Source organism: Centruroides vittatus, unplaced genomic scaffold (genome assembly GCF_030686945.1).
Source record: "Centruroides vittatus isolate TY-2023 unplaced genomic scaffold, ASM3068694v2 contig_1381, whole genome shotgun sequence".
Lineage (NCBI taxonomy): Eukaryota > Metazoa > Arthropoda > Arachnida > Scorpiones > Buthidae > Centruroides > Centruroides vittatus.
In genome coordinates this window covers 1,975,458-1,994,442 of record NW_027120867.1, presented here as the reverse complement: position 1 = coordinate 1,994,442, position 18,985 = coordinate 1,975,458, and the positions used below count along the sequence as shown (strand labels likewise).

The window sequence follows — 18,985 nt, the reverse complement described above, 5'->3', positions numbered from 1 at the left end:
ACAAAGAAGTAATTTCTCATTAATCATCCTTCCAAAAATTAAATAAATTTAAGAATAAAAATTAAAATAAACAAATGAATATTCTAAATTAAGAAATCCCTTCTGAACTCTTCTTGTCCTCATTCTTTTTTCCGTTTTTATATTTTAGTAATTAGTGAGATTTTCAAAATAGAAAGTGTTCTTTATATAATAATTCAATTAAAAAGTCATTTGCTATTTTACAAAATTTATTTTTAAACAGAAAAATATACAACTAAATGAACATTTTTATAATTATTTGAAAATAAAAGAAAGTAAATATATTTTTAGAATTCTTATGAAATCATTAAAAAATAGCATTTATAAATATAAAATGTAAATTTTACGTCCGTCTTATACTTCAGACAGAAAAACAGAATATATTTGTATGCACGAACAACTTTATGAAGTGTTATATAAAATTTTACGCATTAATATGACAGATATTTGGATATTTTATATAAGAAACATTGAAATTTAACGAAGAAGAATACCTGAAACACAAATGATACAATTCAAAATATATATTTATATATGAATACTAATTTTTCTTTAAAAGAATGTGAATATATGAGTATAAATTTTTTAATTTCATAAAATTCAATTTAAATATTGTATTTTTAATTATTTCTTATTAAACTGTAACAATTAGAGTAGCAAATATTGTTTAAATTGCAAGAGTGTGGCAAGTCCGGAGTCAAAACTTCTGAGTATACGTTTTCGGCACCGACGTATGATATGTAGTACGACGTGAAAAAATATCGATTCGGTGTGTCGAATATTTGCGAGTGTTTTTAATAAAACTAAATAAAAATACTGAAACTTTATGGCAAATATATAAAAAATGACTTTTGATGGACTAAAAACTGGCACAAATAACTGCATTACTTCATCTTCTGCAACTGGAACATTTTGATTTCTTTACTTCAAAAGTATCTTTGTTGTTGTGCAATCCTACAAAATAATTATTAACATAAGAATAAAGTAGTTTGAGTTATTTAAGGAATTACGGCATCACTTACTGACAAAATCTTCCGATATCTCTTTTCTACTCGGAGAAACCAACTCCCTGAGGACCGAAAAATTAAAAGCAAGAGCGGCCAATCGAAAGAAGAAGTCCTTTACATTTTCTCCTGCAGAAAAATAATATATCTTATATATAAAATTCTCGTGTCACAATGTTAGTTACCGTACTCCTCCGAATATATATATATTTTATACTATCAAGAAATTCAATATAAATAGATTTGAACATAATTTCAAATATTATCAGGTGTTATAAACATAATTTTTTACAAAATAAAAAATAAATCAAGGTTTTTTTTTCAATAGATGTCAGTTAGAATTATATTTTGAGTTTAAAACGTAATAGCCATTAATGTTTAATCTCGACGACTCGATGGCCGAGCAGTTAGGGTGTCGGCACACTATTCCAGAAGACCCGGGAACGAATCCGGACAGGTAAAAAGATTCCAGAAATTTTTCAGGGTGATCTGTCCTAAACCACCTGGCCTAACCTGCAATGGGTTTGGTTAAAAAGCCCTCTCAGTGGCCACAGGATAGAAAGAAAAAATCCCAGCAACAAGTTGTATAACTTTTCCTGTCAAACTTTGTAAAATTGTATGTGGCACCATCTGTTACAAGATTTATATTAAGACTGAAGATATATATATTAACTGTAGATATTTTAAAAAATAAAACAGTTTTATTTCATTTAAATAAATTTATTTTATCATTTTATTGTTTGTTTGTTCGTTTATTAAGTTATGGCAATGCAACACTTGGGCAATCTGCCTAGGGAAGATGCCTTCTGGAGGCCCTTATTCGGGCATTACAGACGTGGAGAAAACTCAGAAAACTCCACGTCCCGCAAGGTGCAAACCCACGACCAAACTCCCGGTGTTCGGGGAACACAACCGCTTGGCCACTGGTGGGCCTTTTAGCATTTTAACTGCATATGTAATGTTTAATTTTTCATTCAGCCATTGTTTCAAAGGTAAAGGAATTAATTATTGTTGTTTGAAAATAATTATATATGGACTTATTTTTTAATCAAAATATGATTGTAAGATGTTTATAAAATAAAATTTTATTAATAAATAAAAATAGAAAATATAGATAAACACAAGCAAAAACAAATATTTGTGACATATTCTTAAGATTTAAATTAAATTAACTATTCATACTGACATACGCTTTTATTGATTTGATATATTATAAACTAATTTTGATATAGTTTTACCTGTTTTTGATGAAACTGACCAGTATTCTGCTTGCAGTTTATTAGCTAGAATGATAGCTTCTTTTTCAACAATACTGTATGTCGCATCTGACTAAAATAACAGTTTTTGTTAATTTATTAAATTTTAAATTCTCCTAAATAATATCTTAACCAAAATATTAAATAATTACAGACAACCCCAAACTTTTCTATGAAACATGTTCCTAAAAATATATACAAAAGTGAATGGCCAAATGGCTGAGACAGTTAGGGATCAATCTACTGCTTGGGGTCCAGGATCAAATCCAGATAAGCAATTCCACAGGAAGTTTTGTGGTTGTCTATTCCAGATATGGCAGATCTGTCTCTTACCATCTGGCCACTCCCACCACGGGCCTGGCCAAATCCATAATGGATACGGAAAGAGGCCCTCTTAGTGTCCTCGGAACAGAGTTAAAATATACATATAAAAATATCCGAAAGTCAAACAACGGAGTTGGATATTACAAAAGTTGTCTCTAAAGAGCCAAAAAATTATAAAATCTCGTTACAGTAGAAAAGTTTTACCTTTTTATAATGCATAAAACATTATTTGAAATATTAAAACAAAAACAGAAAATTTGTTTTTCTCCGTATATGCCAGGTGATCCAGAAGTCCTTTAATATAGCAGCCATTTGCAGTACCAACTTTAATAGTAAGAGTTTCTTACATGTGCATGCATTTATTATTAATGGCTATTTGTTTATACATTTATTACACAAATCACGTGACATAGCAGTGCAAATGCTTCTATGTCAAAGGACTTAAAATTACTATCAGCATACAAGTACACAGCATAATTAATCCAAAATTTTGATAACCTTCTACTAATTAACTAAATAAATAAATAACTAAACTCCAGATTTTATCAGACTATAAATAAACTAGATTTTAATTTTAAAGTAATTTGATTTAAAGGTAGGACATTAATATTGATACGAGAAAGCAGCTTAACCACCAACCTTCAGACAAATTACTCAAATTCTTTAAGGTCTAGTCTACTTACAACTTGATAAAATAGTGCTAATATATAATATATATTTACATGTAATAATATAAATATACTTATTATATATTTATATTATTAATAATATTATATATATTTCAATTTCAAAAATATCATAAATTTTCTTTTCTAAAATTACCAGATAGTTAAATATGATTTGACTGCTAAGATGATTATACTATGTCTGAATGCGGATTTATATTTTGCAATAATGCTTATTTCGTTCGTTTGAATGGTCGAGGCATTAAAACACTCGGCCTAATATTCCAAGAGATGGGAATCAAATAAGAGTACAATCCTCAAGGTTTTCTGGGTGGTTTGATCCAGTTCTTCACCACCTGGCTACCCCATTACAGCCTGAAAAGGGCTTTCTCAGTACAGAGTAGGGAGGAAAAACTGTTTCATTTATTGTTATTTAAATCATGAAATATTTGTTTCATACAATTCAATACAAAATTTTAAATATTGGCTACAATCAAAATGCCCAGGAAGATTATTGCAGACAATTTATTTTGTAAAATTGATGAAGTACTTATCCATTTCATTTTCTTCATGAAGAGATGAAGTACTGTACTTACCTGGCTTATGATCTTAAATTTAAATTCTGCACTGGATCATTTATTTCTTCTACATTAATTGATTCTAACTATTAAATTATTTAGATAATTATGTCAAAATGTTTCAATTATTCCATATTGTGCTAGATATAGTTACTTTTTTTAAACAGTTTTTGATTATAGATTACAAACAATAGTTGTTTAAGGCATAATTAAATATCCTAAAAGTTCCTATAGAGAATATCCACATCCTCTAAAGGAACTTTCAAAATATACAGCATATCCCAGATCAAACAGATAAACCAAAATTGAAATATATTAATGCTTTAAATGCCACAAAAGTTTAAAATTACACTTCAGTGAAGGGATCAAAGAAATGGCTTCAGTTGAATTCATGTCTTGCACTTTCAATGCATATCTCTGTGATCTAATATTGTTAAAAATTTCAATATTGGAAGGTTTATAAGTTAAAATTTAATTTCCACTTATAAACTTTCAATTAAATATTATAATTAACTATAAAATAAACATTTGTAAAAGAAAATTATGTCAAAACAAAACAAACAAGTTATGGCAATGCAACACTTTGGCGATCTGTCTAGGGGGAATGCCTTCCAGGAAGTCTTTTTAAGGGTAACTGGCCCCTAAGCATTACAGATGTGGAGAAAACCCGGAAAACTCCACGCAGCCGGCTCGTCCGGGCGAGGGACGGACCCACGACCTAACTCCCGGCGTTCGGGGAACGGAACCACTCGGCCACCGGTGGGCCTTATGTCCATACTAATTACAGTAAAAAGATTTTTGAATAATAAATTACAGTAACAAACTTAAAATGATTATAACTGAATTATCCTAGCAAATTTATTTTAGTTAAATAATTCTTACCACTAAATCCTTTTTGGTTCCAACAAGAAAAACGACAGGATCCTTATAATTGTTCTTATGAGTTTCTTCATACCACATTGCACAATTCTGAAGGCTTAATAAATTTGATATGTCAAACACAATAACTATAACTAAAAAATAAAAAAAATAAATAAATTTTTGAAAATCCTCTACATTACATTTCCTCTACATTACAGTAGACCTTTGATTTAATGGATTGACCAGAGAAAAGAATTGTCTGCTATTTCCAAAAGTCCACTAATAAAAATCTATTTATAAAGTAGAAATGGGCACTAAAAAAGTAGAAATTTAATATATTATTTAATTTTATTAATATATAAAAATAAATAACACAAGAAGTAAAAAGGAAAACAATTTACTAAATTCTATGAAATATAATTTCAATTTTTTATTTTGATTAAGTTTTAAAGTACTTTCTTTATAACTTATGTTATCTTAACTACGATGTGTAATTTATACTCACTGATTCAAATTTTTAGTGTGTTCTATTTATGGAAAGAAAAGATTCTAAATTTTTCTTTTAAAACAGAAATTTCTTGTTCATTAAATCAAAAATCTACTGTATATTGTTAAACAACAAATGTAATAATAATCAAAACTTATTCTTAAACTTTTATTATATTAATCTTTATACATTAAAATATTTTTAAAACACACACTACAGAAACAATGCATAAGTAAATAGACATCCTTATTTTCAGACACTGTCTTTTACTTCACAATATCCGTGCGATACAAATGCCACACAAGCACATTAAACTTAGTTGTCCCACCACTCACCTTCTTCAAAGCCTTAATCCATTAAGGCATAGAATCAATGAGTTTTGCTATCTTGGCCCGTGGAATGTCGACCCGCTCGGCACACAATCGACGTAAAAAATTCTCCACGGGTAGCGGGTTTTCTTAAACACCGTTGCATTGCACGATCTATCGGATTACGGACGTGTTCGATGGGATTCGTGTTAGGTGACCGACTGGCCAAGATTCCTTGGGGAATCTTGCGGATGCCTTGTGTTGCCGGCCGGTTCTGGATCGTTTTGGCAGCGTATCGTCCGTGAACAGATTGGATGTTTTGTCAACCAGCCCACCAGAGAATATTGGAAGACACTTCTCCAATATGGCAATGTATTTTCAGAGTTAATATTGCCTCATGCATTTGCTGACATTCTGAGTATCTACTTACTTATGGGTTGTCTCTTACATTTAACGCATTCCTTATCATTTATGTATATCAGTACAACTTACCTAAAAGTTCCACTTAAAAATGATCAGTCTTATAGTAATGATTTGATAAAATTATGATTCAAGATATAAAATATTTCAAGTAGACAGTCTATTACTCAAAAAAATTAATCTGAAATAAATGTAGTTATTTCTATTATTGTTTGGTTTATGGCTGAATAGAATAGAATGAACTACATAACTGAGTTCAAGTTTCATGTATTCTGGACAGTCAAAATAGATAAAAAGATGAGAAATAATGTTCAAATATGAAATATCCATTGTTGAGCTGCAATTTTAAAAAATTACAGACCTATAAATTCTCATTGGCATCTGTCTGTCTATCTGTCCTTCCTTAATCTCGAGAACAGAGTTAGATAGATGAAAGTTGAGACTAAATATGGAGAGCTTAGAGACAGGAGGCCCCGATTACCTATATACAAACTTCTGGCTTGGAATAGAACGTGTGTTATTTCAATTAAAAAATTTTCTCTTGAAGAGAGTTAGACAGATATCCCGCACGACTATTGTTTAACAGAAAAAGTATGATGTACAGGAACAAAGAACTACTGAAATTGAGAGCATTGTGATGATATCACAATAAATAATAGATTGTAAATTATGAATTCTATATCAAATTTGAATCTAGACCGCTATAGGGTTTAAGATTATTGATTCTTTACTGTATAATTATGTAATCATTATTTTTGAAATTACTGGTCCAATTTTTTTGATAAGTAAAAACACGTTTTAAACACATTGTGCATATACATTAGCTTATAATTTTGTCATAAAGAATAAATACAGTAAATAAATCACGTAATAAGAATGACTAAAAATACAAATGAAAGGTGGCAATAATAATAGTGAGTTTTGTCTGCTATAACTGTACAAATCAGCAAGGAAAAAATATTTTTAGTTTATTCTTATATACCGCATGTTCTGTTACTTTAAATCAGGGGTGTCAAACTTGTGATTTATAGAAAATATGTGATCCATAGAATATCTTTATGCAGCTTATGAAATAAAAGATAACAAATTTCAATATGTAATTTAATCAATTTAAAATTGAAATTCTACATTAAAAAATAAAATATGTATGAGAATTATCAGTTTATTAACTATTATCAATATTTAGTAGACGTTATTGATATTATAGACAAACTAGTAAAAAAATTGTATGCACGGTTTTGTTTTTGATGTCCGTGATAAAATTTTTTAAGTGGCTTGTATACAAAAATCTGTATTGCTAGTGGTTACTGGTAAACAAATTTGACATCCCTGCTTAAAATAATTTCATTAATATAAAACATTTTTACTAAATTCAAATGAATTATACAATGTACAATATTGAAGACAAAATTCTTTATTTTACAAAGTAATTTTTATAAATATCTGATGGTACAGAAACTGTTATACAATTTGCATACATGCAAGTGAAGAAGAGTCTATGAAAAGGGTGAACTTGGCCAGTGTTAATATTGTTCTGGTGATTTTAAGACTCAAAAATATATACACAGTGGGTGATCAGTTAACAAACAAAATCTGTTCCAAGACTTTGCTATCCAAATTGTTTGTTAACCGATTATCGATTTACCATAGGTTTTTATGAGAATTTGTTCTGAAAACTCCAAAAAATAAAAGTTATATACTTTCTTACTATGTTTATTTATATGTAATAATAAAAATACATACATACACTGTCTTGCATTTTTATTAGTCATGTTTTTTCCATTTGTGGGGGTTAAAGAATCTGTCTAATGTCAATTGCTTTTCTCTCTTTTTCAGGATTTAAAAAAGAAATTAATAGCATTGTAATTGTAGAGATCCCTAAGCCTATTAACCTCAACCTGGTTTGGATGCCATTCTAAGACTGTTGTTCTGACATCCTCCCACTTCTTCAAAAGATATTTAATAGCAGATATAAATAGAGATAGTCAAAAATCTGGACTTATAGGGGCCAAACCCAATTCCGGCATTAATTCTGTTTTTTCGGAAGAAAACATATCTCGCCGAGTTTCTTGGTGTTTTTCATTCGAGAGTTCTCGACGTTCTTCCGTCGTCAGATCAGTTTCGGATTCCATTATGAGCTCTTCAATGTTCTTTATTTCTCAGATGTGATTTTTCTTATTCCTTTAGCTGCTTGAGTCTTCTTGATTATACCGTATCTTTCTTAGATAAGATTGAACTGCGGCCTACCGTAGACCCGTTCGAGCTATACTGCCCTGCAACGTCAGACGTCTTCCGCCCACTCTCTACCTTTGTTATTATACTCTCGCCTTTCAAAAATAAAAACCCACCCAAAATTTAACGAGCGCTCACCCACAGTCTCGCGAATACTATAAAAGAATTGTTCTGTCAGAAAAATAAAAGGCTGGAATTACAAGGGAGAGTTTCAAAGTTTGGAGGAATACTATCCGATCGGTATATACCGGGTCGAGCGTCCGTGCCGACGTCTCCCGCACTCCGAAAAGTTTCGAATCGTTGCCCAAAGGCGAGGAAAGACCAATTGGTATTCGGTATTTTACGTTGCTGCTTCTTGTGTTTGTTCCACGAGGTGTTCATTGTCCAAATATAAAAATCTCTCGTGAAGGTGTTCGTTATCTGATTTATTCATTAACCGATCACCCACTGTATATTTAAATTTTGTTTTCATCATTATACAGAAACGTTTCTTCCTGGAATTTTTATTTTTATTTTTCTAATAAAATAATTTATTACATTACACAATAAACATTATAATAATTACCCTGAGATCCACGATAATAGGCAGATGCTAAACAACGAAAACGTTCCTGTCCGGCAGTATCCCATCTAAACACGGGGCATACACAATCTTATTAAACATTATAATAACTATACTATATATACTATTTAACTAAACACTATTATACAATTATATGACAAGAATATTCATATAATATAAGCTAAATAAATTGAAAACAATTCAAACTAATTTTTGTAAGTTTTAAGTTATATAAATAAGGATGAATTCCAATAGAAAAAGTGAGGAAAATATGTTAATCAATATCAGAGTAATTTAGTAATCTGATATATATGAAACAAGATCTTCAATTAATTTCTTGACAGAAAACATTGTTTTACTAAACATAATTTATATAGCAACAACTTTAAGATATATTTATGCAGTATTATTATTATTATACTTTAATAAAATAACAAATACATAAAAAATTTTATTAAAGTAAAGTGTTTTTTATTCAGTGATAACATTTGAGTCTGTATATATGATACATCTTAAATTCTTACAGGAAAAAAAAAATCTCAAAGACTAGTGTTATGAATAAAGAGTCTTTATTTCACAATGCATGTATATTTATTACAAGTAAAGTAATTCTAAGTGTTTTAAGTAACTGAAACTACAATTTGAAAATTCTTCTTAAAATTTAACATTGAAAATAATGTTTTTTTCAAAAGTACTAGCAAAGTAGATATTTATATATTTTAATAATAAAAATTTTCTATTATTTTACATAAAAATTCAAATTATATGTTCCTACCATGTAATTTAATTTTACTTGATAATAAATTTTAGACTGGTTTTTATCAAAGAGAATGTCGTGTATTAATAGCCGTATCTACGATTGAGTAATTTGGATACATCACGCATACCCTTGAAAATTTTTATGGAACATTTAGTAATTATTTTTTGTTTAAATTAGTTATATAGAACGCTAGATTTCGTGTCAAATTCTCTGATGAAAGTGATAAAATCTTTTGTTTCTAACAAAATACAAAAAGTTTTCATGGGTCTATATTTAATTCTTTTTAGGAAAAATTTAAATAGAAAAAATATACAGTGAAGTGTCAAAATCTGGACTTATGGGGGCCAAACCCTATCTGGATTTTGAAATATATGTGTAAGTTAGCATTTTAAGTACAGTAAACTCTAAATACACTGAAAATCAAGTTTAGGTGTTCTATGTTTAGACCAGTATTTCATAAGGAATGTAGGAATACTGACAAAGATTCAAAATATAATTCACAGGATCACTATTTAAAACAAAAAATACACTAATTATAATTTCAAAATTTTAAAAATTACAATTACAAACTGTAAATGAAATATTAGAACATCAACAATGCAAGGATAAAAGATCATCAACAATGCAAGGCCTAAAGAATAACAACAAATTTATCATTGGAAAAAGTTAATATCCATTTTTTGACATTGAATCTGGATTTTCAATGTTTCACTGTGTATGTTCCTTTCAATAATCTTTTCATCTAATTAAATAATTATTAGGTTAGATGACAATTTGTTTCAATGCTCCAGAAACCTTAAATCCAGTACAGAATAGACACAGTTTATTGATGGAACTGATGTTTTCAACCTTTTTTAAAGGTTATCTTCATGTTCTAAAGATGGAATAGAAATCACTCAGAAAAATCAAATTCAAAAGTATTTGTCAGATATGCAATGTCAAATATGCAAGATCTGAACATATAATTAATAAATACAAAAATAAAACAAAATAATATAAATTTATTTTATTTTGTTATATTTTTGTGTATTTACCTTTATCTTATTTATTTTTGTATTTATTAATTATATATTCAGCTCTTGCCCATGCAACATTGTATCTGACAAAGCCTTTTGAATTTGATTTTTCTGTTTGATTTGTATTCCACCTTTAGAACCCAAAAATGACCTTTAAGAAAAGTTGAAAACGTTAGTTCCATCAATAAACTGTGTCTATTAAATTGTATCAATAGACAAAATATTCTCTGCTGGATTTTTAAGGTTTTTTTTTTTTTGAAGTTTTGATACTAAATACACCAGTTTGTAAAGGAATTTTTGTTTTGTCTGTATATAAACTTTTATATAAAAGTACATTAAAATCTAGCATAACCTTTATTTCTGCACAATATATTGGGTTGATAAATAATTCATGAACATTTTTTTCAAATATAAAAATGCATGCAGAAATATAAAATGCATTGGAAAAATGTTTTATGTTATTTGAAAGAGAATTTTTTGCTCTACAAGATAGTGCGTTTTGATTTTTGCATAGTTTCAGAACATTAAAGTGGAATGTCGAGAGGAAAAAACTGAGCATTTTCGACACCATTTGCTTTTTGCATTTAATCGAGGCGTTACGGCCATCGAAGCCGCTCGTGAGATTTGTGCTGCGTACAGAGAAGAAGCAATGCCTCAAAGTACCGCCTACGTTGGTTTTCGCACTTCAACAATGGAAATTTTGACGTCGGGGACGGATCACACGCCGGTCGACCAATTGAGTTTGACGAAGAGCGATTGAATTAACTTCTTCGTGAAAATCCACATCATAAAACCAGATAATTGGTGGGGCAGATGGATTGTGATCAAAAAACTGGTTAACCATCTTCACTCAGTGGACAAGGTTCGGAAACTCGGCACTTGGGTGTCACACGCTTTGAGCAAAAACTTATTCAACGACGGGAGGACGTCGTAAACAACAACAACAACAAGTATATTAATTTGTTGTAGTTTTTTTGTTTAAGATAAATTAAAAAAAACAAAAAACGCTTATGAATTATTCTTCAATCCAATATATATTTATATTGTGCAGAAATACTATTTACAGCAATACATTTTAACTTTGATGCATATTTGTGTAGAGAATAAGACCTTGAATTTCAGTATAAAAATTATGAAAACTTTTTAAATTTGTTCTAATGTATGTATTCTATGCTACATTATTGTAAGCTGTTAAATGCAAGATTTTAAGCTGAAGATGGTCAGATCTTGATTGAAAATGCTTACTTTGTTTCAGGAAGTCAATCAACACTTATTAAACAAAGTGTTGATTGACTTCCTGAAACAAATAGTGATTTCTTTACTTATTTATAAAATATTTATATTGAAATTTATGAGGTGTTAATGTTTATCTTTCCACATATACATACACATAAATACAAACGAAGTACAAAATAATCTTACAAATATTCAATGATTTTAATTTAATTCCAATTTGAAATTTAAACAAGTTTTTCAACATAACATTCTATAAAAATGTTAAAAGCCAAGTTATAGATTGTTTTTTTAGATTTGCAAGTTGTTCTATTGGAAGATACTGTACTGTACATACATGATGTTAAATCAAAACATTTTTAATATAATGAAATACTGGCTCTTATATTCTAGTCTGTTCTATTTGTTTTAATGGAATTTTTATTTACTTCCTTAAATAATTGAAATGAAAAAATTTACAATTAATTATAATAATAAATAAATAAATAAAATGTTTTATTACTCCTAACTCCACGCAAGTACTTACCGTAATTGACACGTTAACCTCGTCGAGGAACCGTTCTCCGACGAGGTTAACGTGACAATTATAAGTATTTGTGCTTACGGCATAATTTTTTTCAGTCAAATTTGTTGTTAAAATATTTATCTTTGTAGCTGAATCTTTATCTAAATTTGTAAGTTAATTTTATATATTAATACATAGTTAATACTAACAGCATGTCTTATCCATTCATTTGTTTGTTTATCTTTTTTTATTATGATTTAAATATAAATGAGGGTTTTAAATGATGTTCGGGTATTTTGAATATGTGAATAAATTAGTTATCTGTACTCGAATTATCCCAAATACTCAAATATAAAATTTTTGTACTTTTCAGCACTAATTCTAATTCCATACAATTCATACCAAAAGTCACATAATAGAGGATATAATTAAATAAAATTAAATTTTTATAAATTATATATTGCTATATATAAAAATATACTGTATATGATGTCTATCATAATCAAGAGTAATGTTGCTGTAACATTACAGAAACATTAAGCAATGTTAGTAATATTTATTTAATCATATTAATTTTGCAATAAAGAATGATTAGAAGAGTTTTCAGTTTCACTATTGCCTTCTCTTAAAGAAAAAAGGATAAAACCAATAGTAAAACTGAATAATAAAAAAATTAAATTAAATTTCATAGCATAACTAGAACTGAAATTATGAGGGACAAATCAGAATTTGCAAACCTACATGTGGATGTAGCCACGTAGGTTTGAATGAAGAGGATGAAGAGCATGCACTTAGATATCGTATATACATGTATACAAGTGGATTTGTCACATTCAAATCTTTCTCCTGTATTTATTTGATTTTTTTTAAAATTTATTTATTCTCAAAGGAAGAGGCCTTTCCTGGTTACTCTACTGACTGCTACGAACTATTTCATATATTTAGAAATTCTCTATTTTATTAATTATTTTACGTTACTTTATGTTTTAAAATAAAAAGTAAATTATTTATTTTGTATTTAAAAGATGATAAAAGTAATCTAGTTAATTTTATAAATTTTTAATATATGTATTACATTTTCCATCAAAAGTATAATAATAATTGTACTTTTTTGCAGTTTTAAATTAAGGATTTTATTAAAAACATAATACTGTTAATAATGCTTAAAAAGTGCATGCACACACACACACACACACACACACACACACACACACACAGATATATATATATATATATCACAAAGAGAATTATCTAAATTAATTAACTTGTAAGTTAAAAAATTTATAATGTTCAATGTTTTTATCCGGTTAAACTGACTCAGAGTATTATGTTATTCAATACTTTGGATTGTGTGCTGTGCATTATAAAATTCTACATAAAGGCATCTACTAGATTAGAAAATTTACAGCAAATTTATAAACATTCTAACTTCTGAATTTCATAAATCAGAAACCGTACACGGGTTGTATATAACAAAACATGACCTACTCGACCCTTTAACCAGGTGGGGTGCGTACAAAGTTTATTCTTCCAAAACAAACGTTTTCCTAACCCCCTCTGGGTTTTACCCAAAGAAGAACCCAGAAGGGGTTAGGAAAATATGGAAAGCTTAGGGTCAGAAAGCCCAGATTAACTATATACGAACTTCCGATGCAAACCGGAAGTCTCGTTATTTCAATTCAAAAATTTTCCCCTGTAAGGAGTTATATAGATGACAGCATGACTCTGTTGCTAACAAGAAGTATGATATGATGTATAAGACAAGACATTACTAATTTGAGGAAGGGAGCATATATTTTAAATTAAATAAATTTAAAAAATACAATTAAAAATTGCAGTCTGGCATTGTGACGACGTCACAATAAATAATTGTTCATTAGCACAAATATTTTTCTTTATTAGAAACAATTATGTTTTTATTAGAAAAAAGCAATAACAAAACTGAAAACTTTTCTAAGTCACTGTTGCAAAATTATCGTTGTATGTAATTAAAATAATTAATTAATGTCATATGTCATATGATGACTATTATTATTAACGATAGTGTATTATTAATGTATATGTTGCAGTTAAAGCCTGTGAATTGAATAAAACTGGGATTAACTCGGCTACTGCTAGCTTTATCCAAGTCTTTTAGCAAGTAACACTATTAATTTTGAAGTTTATCAGTATAAAGCGTACTTTATCCAATTTATAAGCGGATAAAGCTGACGTCGTCGAAGAACAGATACGAAGTACTAAAGTGAATATATTAATAACATATATAAAATCAATGTATTATTTCAATACAATAATCTACATCAATCATAAAATAGACTAACAGTAAAAATAGAAAAAATGTAATTCAGAAATAAAATGACCTGTTTTAATGCATTTTAAAAGTACATTTTTGTAAATAATTAATTACCTAAACAAACGGATTGATTTATTACTAAATTATTTGGTAAATTTTAACATAATTGAGTACTTTCACAACTAATAATGTATTAATAAATCTAATTTAAACTTACATTTGTAAATTAAAAGGCACATTTAAAATGTCAAATCTTTCAACTTCAAAATCCACTCCTATAGTAGCTTTATAATTGGCATCAAAGATTTCATGGCAAAATCTATAAATGTAAATATATAAGAGTATATTTTACTAACTTATACATCATCTTATTATTTATTATAAATAATATATTTAATAATTTTTCATTAAAAAACTGTTAAATCCAAAGACTATATTACATTTAAAAATTTGTTTAATTTATCTAATTATTATTACAAAAAATACCTTGTAAAAAACAAATGTTTTTATAAGTTTTAATTACAAGTTATTTTAACTCTTATTTAAATATTAAAAAAATAACACTGAGTCATTAGGAAGACAATTTATTTTATGCAATATTTTATATTTTTGAAAATAAAAATTAAATTAAAATCACTATAAAGGTGTATAGAAAAATCTAATAAATTGGGTGCGGACACGACATCGTTCACAGTCCGGCAGTGGACCTTCATCCAATTCTGACCAAATTTCGGGGTAAATTTACATGACTCGACATTAAAATATTATTTTAAATTGACTGTTTCTTGTATTTTGATATTTTCTAATACTAAATACATTATTTGTAATTATCATCATCAAGGCTAGTGATTTTTACTTGTTAGGTGACTGTATGACTTGGAATATACTGTATTATAGGTAGTCCTTATCTTACAAAAGTCTACCCACCTCTGTGACAAATGAATAAATGTTATGTATATTGCCTGCTGCCCATTCCTTCCAGATAATGAGTGTAATATGTATATACAAAATAAAATAAAATACTATTTTTAAATTGTAATTAACACAAAGAATTCATTGCTATTGATAAAATTCATCTTATTAAAATATTTATAGAACATTAGAAGGTCATCAGCTTTTATATAATTTATTAAAAATCTTATCCAGTTCTTCTACAAGCTATATTATCAGTCAGGCAATGATAAGATTACAAACTAAGATTTAGAATGAACTTGTTTAATGTTTTTAACTATTTAGAATCATTAAATCAAATCTGTAATTCTCAAGATAGATTAAAATATCCACTTCAGATAAGAAAACAGCAAAATAAGTAAAAAAGTTATTTCGTTCAATCATTCTCTTGCATTTATAATAATATTTGTATCAAGTAGCATGGCCCATTCTAGTAATATTTTTGTTTGTATTTTTTATTAAAATTAATGTAATTAAGTATCTCAATTTCAAACTGTTTCTACTACTTTATATTTATGAATTTAACAAGTAAAATATTTTCAGTTGTTCCATTATATTAATATAATTGTAATGTGAAGTAATTTAACTAGATATTTTCCCATATAATTTTGTGACTTATCAACTTAAAAAATTTTTTCGTTTAGAAGATTATCGTTCGTCGAGCTCTGTCGTAAATAGAATTAAGTACGAAATTTATCCGACAAATTATCGCGCGAATCTCGAAATTTCTGCCGAGGAAGCCGTGTCACTAAGTCACAGATTAAATGAAATACTTTCATTTTGCATCTATTTATTTTTAACATCCTTGAAAAGTTTATCATACTATTGCGAAAGAAAGAAATTGGAAATAACACTAGAATTAAATTTTTTTATTTAAAAATTGAAAGTTCATATGGAATATTACTCCTTTAAGAGCTGTTTCTGAACATATGTAGCTCAAATAAAGCTTTTCAGTTCAGCTTTGATTGTATAAAACATTAAGATTATTTTAAAAAGCTGAATTGAAAAGCTTTATTAGGTATATATCCAAAATATAGCCTGAAATAATCTAGTGTTTTGCTTATATATATCTAGATAAATATGAATTGTATTTACATAAATATATTACACAAGATTTTAAGTTATATTTTGATGTAAATTCAGTATTCATAATTACTATAAATATAACAACAGTAACAGTAAATATATGAAACATAGATATACTATAAAATATAATATTAAAAGGAAAGTGTTAAAAATCAAGCAGATATCTTGTAACTAAATAACTTTAAATATTGTCATCACATGTTCATACAGAATTTAAAAATAAAACTAAAATTTGATAAATAAATAAAAATTATTAAGATTAGAACCAAGCAAATCTTAAATTTTGTGGGGGTTTTATTTTTTATTAATTTGATCAAATTTTGTTGAGTGCTTTCCATCGGTAGCTTACAAGTAAGGTCTGCAGAACTGTAGCCCTTTCAGAAATAACTAAATTCCCAAAGAAAAAGTTTCCATTAAAATAAACTCTGTATATATGAATCCCGACGAAAAACTTTTTCATACAAATAATATATATATAATTCTTTAAAACAAAAAATATGTGTAATTTTAAAATCAAATACTGATGACTACTCTTGGTATTTAACAGAAAAGTAACCTTACTGCACCCTACTCAGATATTGTGATAAACCAGATGGCTGAGCAATTAAGATGGCAGCCTACTGCTCTGGGGGTCCAGGATCGAAAAATCCCTCCACAAAATTTTCACACGGTGGTCTGTCCGGATACATTGGGCCCATTCTCGCCACCGGGTCGTCCCGTCGCGGGCCCGGCCGAACTTTCGACGGGCTTGCCAAAAAGGCTTTCTTAACGTCCGTGGGGTACGGTTAAAAAGTTGGACATTAAGCAGTGACATCTGTGCATCTGGGACAAATGATGGGAGGGAGAAGCAGTAGAATAAGTTGCTTGTCAGCTGTATAGTTAATGCAATCCAAAACATATCAAAGAGGCATTCATAAACATCTATTTACATTTTCTAAAATTACTGATGCTAGTATTTTAATAACTATTTTTATTTTAATTTAATTTTTTTTAAATTCTACATTCAAATCCTTTAATTTTAATAATAAAGAATTGAATCACATTTTTGTAATTTATTTTATTAGAGAAAACAAATTCTTGAAAAATGTATTCTTAAGTATATAAATGTTATTTAATGTTTAAAACTATTCAGGGCATTATTGACAAATATATTGATGAATTTTATTTATATTTTTATTTACAATTAATTTTTAATAAGTTTATTTGCATAATTATTGTGACTAAAGCTTAGCAGATCAATCGATCAATAGATGACAGCATTTATTTTTAAACTGTAATAATTACAATGTATTTAGATTGAACGTTAAAGAAAACAAAACTGTTTATTAAACCCAAAAAATTTATGTTGGCATGCTATTCTCACAGACTGGATTTAAGATGTTCACACATAATGTTCACAATGGGGAGGGAGGGGATATGTATAAATTTTGACTTAAAATTTGTGATGTCTTATTTCAACGACTCTCCCTATGCCTCAGAAATTTTCTTAAGCGACTCGGATACGCTAGTCCTCGTCCTTTTGCCCGACGGCTGCCCCAATATAAGCCCGATCGAAACTATAACGACGCGCCCGTCGGTGGCCGAGAGGATAAAAATCACCGAACGCCGGTAGTCGGTCGGGAATTCGACCAGACTAACAGGCCGGCCAAAAATTTTTGGGGTTTTTTTTCCTTGTCTAATACCTAAATAGAAGCCAGTTTCTCGCAAGAGGCACATTACCCTCATGTTGTGTTGCCTTATCTCATTGATTCCACGATGAGCACGAGATATTTAAAATCTGTACGTACATTTATACTTCTATATTTTCTAAATAACTTACTGGTTGACAAGGCAAGTTTTTCCAACTCCAACGTCTCCAACAAAGATTGCCTTTGAAATCTTGAGTCTGAAATAAGATTGACGAATACAAACGTATTAATTACTCAATTTAAAACACTTTTAATACAGAGATTTTTCCAATTTGTGTAAAACGGATTAGATCATTGAAAGGCATTTATAAAACCAAAACAAAAAAAAAAAAAAAAAAAAAAATACCCCAATCGGACCGATCTTTCAGATAAACACGCATCTTTCACTTCTTCATCGAAATCGAAATTTCTGTAAGGTGTAGCGGACGGAAAGAGTGCCTAAATAAATCAAAATTCCTTCAACATGTGATAAATATAATACATTGAAATTGACAACTTTTTGTCGACACGTGTGAAAACTCATACCTGAGGGAGACGATGAATAATACGGTCTTCCGCAGCTGTTTTCCTCATTATCTTCATACAGGCAGTCTCCTTCATTCAATTTTCATCTCACTAACGTTTAATAAAATAATAAAAAAAAATCAAACAAACAAAATTTACAAATTAAAACACCGACCGCATTCATTGCGGCAACGACGAGTGACAAATGAAACTACCGCAATGGTCAGATGGCGC

The 18,985-nt window shown here is 28.5% G+C and overlaps 1 protein-coding gene across 1 annotated transcript; it reads right to left on the bottom strand.

Annotated features, from left to right (window-relative positions):
• Positions 1-209: 209 nt before the first annotated feature.
• On the bottom strand, positions 210-18,973 carry RabX5 (RAS oncogene family member RabX5). Its single transcript, XM_067289404.1, has 9 exons — positions 18,773-18,973; positions 18,594-18,685; positions 18,379-18,444; positions 14,740-14,841; positions 8,719-8,783; positions 4,728-4,858; positions 2,261-2,351; positions 1,041-1,151; positions 210-972 (listed from the first exon to the last, which is right to left on the bottom strand). Exons 1-9 carry the CDS (start codon positions 18,845-18,847, stop codon positions 908-910), a joined length of 798 nt encoding a protein of 265 aa, XP_067145505.1. The 5' UTR covers positions 18,848-18,973; the 3' UTR covers positions 210-907.
• Between the last annotated feature and the right edge of the window lie 12 nt (positions 18,974-18,985).